At 37.0% G+C, this 3983-nt stretch overlaps 1 protein-coding gene across 6 annotated transcripts in view; it reads right to left on the reverse strand.

The window, feature by feature from the left end:
- Positions 1-3983, reverse strand: part of BPNT1 (3'(2'), 5'-bisphosphate nucleotidase 1) — a 36881-nt gene that overhangs the window by 19716 nt on the left and 13182 nt on the right. For 4 of the 6 annotated variants that reach the window (XM_011929454.1, XM_011929455.1, XM_011929452.1 and 1 more), the window contains exon 2: positions 2693-2820. The exons of the other annotated variants lie outside the window; for them this stretch is intronic. In XM_011929454.1, coding sequence (XP_011784844.1) covers positions 2693-2812 — 120 coding nt within the window. In that variant the 5' untranslated portion in view covers positions 2813-2820. The remainder of the gene's footprint in view (positions 1-2692; positions 2821-3983) is intronic. 6 annotated transcript variants of the gene reach the window in all.

Below are 3983 nucleotides of genomic sequence, written 5' to 3' on the forward strand. Positions count from 1 at the left end.
AAGAAATGGGGAAAGGATTCCCTATTTAATAAATGGTGCTGGGAAACCTGGCTAGCCATAAGTAGAAAGCTGAAACTGGATCCCTTCCTTACTCCTTATACAAAACTGAATTCAAGATGGGTTAGAGACTTAAATGTTAGACCTAAAACTCACTCTATATTAAATCGTTAAAGTGTTAATGATAAATCACATCCTATTAATGTTCTCACTTGGAAGAAATTACAATACAATTTTCCTTAAAGACTATAATAAAGAAAGATTTAGGCGAAGTGTAGTGGCTCATACCTGTACTCACACCCATAATCTCAGCACCTTGGGAGTCTGAGGTGGGTGGATCACTTGAAGCCAAGAGTTGGAGACCTGCCTGGGCAATATACTGAAACTCCATCTCCACAAAATAAAAACATTAGCTGGGTATCGTGGCGCTTGCCTGTAGTCCTAGCTACTCAGGAGGCTAAGCCAAGAGGGTCCCTTGAGCCCAGAACTTGAGACTGCAACAAGCTATCAGTAGGACTATGCCACTGCACTCTAGCCTTGGGCGACAAAGTGAGACACTGTCTCTTTAAAAAAAAAAAAAGATTATAATAAAGAATTTAAGGATTAAAAGTCAATATAAGAAAACTTATGTGTGAAATTTGTAACGTGAGGTAATAACCAAGTCCCAAGGAAGATTTGTGTGTATATATATAATGTGTGTGTGTATATATACACATGTGTGTATATATGTATATATGCATACATATATATGTACCAAATCCCAAGGAAGATTTGTGTATATGTATATAATATATACATGTGTGTATATATATATGTGTGTATATACATACATGTGTATATATATACACACAAGTTTGTATCTTCCATATATATACACACACACAAATCTTCCTTGGGATTTGGTACATATATACATATATACACACACATATATATGCTTGTACTCACACCCTTGTGTGTATATATATGGAAGATTTATATATATAAAATATACATACACACTATATATACACACAAATCTTCCTTGTGTATATGTATACATACACTATATATACATACTATATATATACACACACAAATCTTCTCTATATATATACACATACACAAGAGTGTGAGTACAGGTGTGTATATATATATATGTGTATATACATATGTACTAAATCCCAAGGAAGGTATACAAACTTCTATATATATACACACAAACTTGTGTGTGTGTGTATATACAAACTTGTGTATATATATGTGCCAATATATGAAATATATGAAAAATATATATACATATATACACAGACATATATATACACACACACACACATATATATGCACACACAAATCTTCCTTGGGATTTGGTTATTACCTCACATTACAAATTTTACACATTAAGTTTTCATATATTGACTTTTAATAGATTTCATTAAGATTTCATTGTATTTTAAACTGGAACACAAGTATGGTGGTATTTCTTTTAAGAATTGACTATCACTATAAACTTTCTGATAATGTATTTTATATATTGACTTTTAATCCTTAAATTCTTTATATGTATGTATATATGTATACGTATATATACAAACATATATACACACATATTTTTTGAGATGGAGTCTCGCTTTTGTTGCCCAGGCTGGAGTGCAATGGTGCGATCTTGGCTCACTGCAACCTCCGCCTCCCGGGTTCAAGTAATTCTCCTGCCTCAGTCTCCTGAGTAGCTGTAATTATAGGTGTGCACCACTATGCCCGACTAATTTTTGTATTTTTAGTAGAGATGGGTTTCATCATGTTGGTCAGGCTGGTCTCACACTCCTGACCTCGTGATCCACCCACCTCGGCCTCCCAAAGTGCTGGGATTACAGGCGTGAGCCACCATGCCCAGCCGGAAGATTGTATTTTAAACTGGAACGCAAGTATGGTGGTATTTCTTTTAAGAATTAACTATCACTATAAACTTTCTGATAATCTATTTAAGTTTGTAATTACTATACTGGGAAAAACACCCTTGTTTTGAGTTTCTTTTCCGTGAAGAAGAAACATACGTATCACTTTGATTATAACAAATAGTTATGTAAATGCCAGATTTTACCAAACATGTTGACTAAGGATTGCATGGCGTTGCATGTAATAGATTCCTCTAGGATTTGAAGCCTGGTTACAATGCCTTGGGGATGGATATGGTTCAGAAGACTCAGACATATAAATAAAGATCTTGGATGTAGAAAGTCTGGAGTCTTTTTTTTTTTTTGAGGCGGAGTCTCACTCTGTTGCCCAGGCTGGAGTGCAATGGCACGATCTCGGCTCACTGCAACCTCTCTCTGCCTCCTGGGTTCAAGCGATTCTCCTGTCTCAGCCTCCCAAGTAGCTGGGATTACAGGCGCTTACAACCACGTCTGGCTAATTTTTTGTATCTTTAGTAGAGACGAGATTTCACCATGTTAGCCAGGCTGGTCTCAAACTCCTGATCTCGTCATCCGCCTTCCTCGGTCTCCCAAAGAACTGGGATTACAGGCGTGAGCCACCATATCTGGCCTTGGAGTCATTTTCAAAGCAGAAATCGAACCCTTTTGAACAAAGGGTCTTGCAGTCCCCCTAAGCCATCAATTATTTTAACTGATAAAGTCTGTCCACATTTTTACATCATTTAGCTCAACCTCAAGAACAAAAATAAAGTTGGTATGAAATGATATGAGAGTTTGAGTACCTTCTCCACGATACCCAGGTCTCCTTCAGCAATAACACGTCTGACTATCATTCCTGCCTTTTGAGCAATAGAATATGCTGAGGCTACCAACCGCATCAACACAGTGTTACCGGAAGCCATGACAAACTCTAAGAAGAGATCAAGAAAAATGTTTTGTTAGTTTCAAAGTTAACTACTGGTTTTATTTACTTAAATCCAACTCAACACATATTAATTGACTGCTAACTTGGGATTGCTCCCATTAACTGAGTAAATTCTTTAATATATATTTACTAAAAGAGACTTGGAAAAAACTCCATTTGGACATTAACTCTCTCAATAAACTCTGTATTTTTTATGTTGGTCTGCAGATGAGGCACGTCAAAGCATAGGAGAAACAGGCCCAGGATGCTGAGCATGTGAAAAAGTTTGTGTATGAGGTGGTGGGTAATGTGCAAAGTATGTGGAAGGTGCTTTGGAGGCTAAAAATATGAGATGTAAGATTTGTGTTTGAGGAGCTAATATTTTGGTGAGCTATAGATAAAATAATGTAACCTAATGTCTATAACATAAAACTAGGAAGCGCCAAAAGAGGTATGAATAGTATAAGGGATGTAGGTGTGTAGGGCATAATTAAAAAGGGAGGGTGTATTAGTCCGTTTTCATATGGCTATAAAGAATGACCCAAGACTGGATAGTTTACTTCCAATGCCAAGAACCGCAATTACTTTTGCACCAACCTAATATAAAGGAAAGAGGTTGAATTGACTCACAGTTCAGTATGTCTGGGGAGGCCTAAGGAAACTGACAATCCTGGCAGAAGACAAAGGGGAAGCAAGACACCTTCTTCACAAGGTGGCAGGAAGAAGTGCCAAGCAAAGGGGGGAGAGACCCTTAAAAACCATTAGATCTCAAGAGAACTCACTCACTATCACGAGAACAGCATAGGGGAAAACTGCCCCCATGATTCGATTACCTCCACCTGGTCTCTCCCTTGACAGTGGGGATTATGGAGATTACAATTTAAGATGAGATTTGGGTGGGGAGACAAAGCCTCACCACATCAGAGGGATTGCATATAACTACCATTGTTTTCTGAAAATCAGTGAATATTCTCTGCTATTATTTACCTCCATCTTCGTCAGTAGCCAAATAAAGAGAACAAGCAACATAACAAATTATAATGAAGACCAATCACCTGGAAAAGTAAGGAGTGTCAGAGAAGTCTCTAGCTCCAACAAAATAAATAGAAAAAACAGCCTTTAGAATTAAGTACATTGCTTTTTTTTTTTTTTTTTTTTTTGGAGACAGG

This window comes from Colobus angolensis, unplaced genomic scaffold (assembly GCF_000951035.1).
Source record: "Colobus angolensis palliatus isolate OR3802 unplaced genomic scaffold, Cang.pa_1.0 Scaffold81, whole genome shotgun sequence".
Lineage (NCBI taxonomy): Eukaryota > Metazoa > Chordata > Mammalia > Primates > Cercopithecidae > Colobus > Colobus angolensis.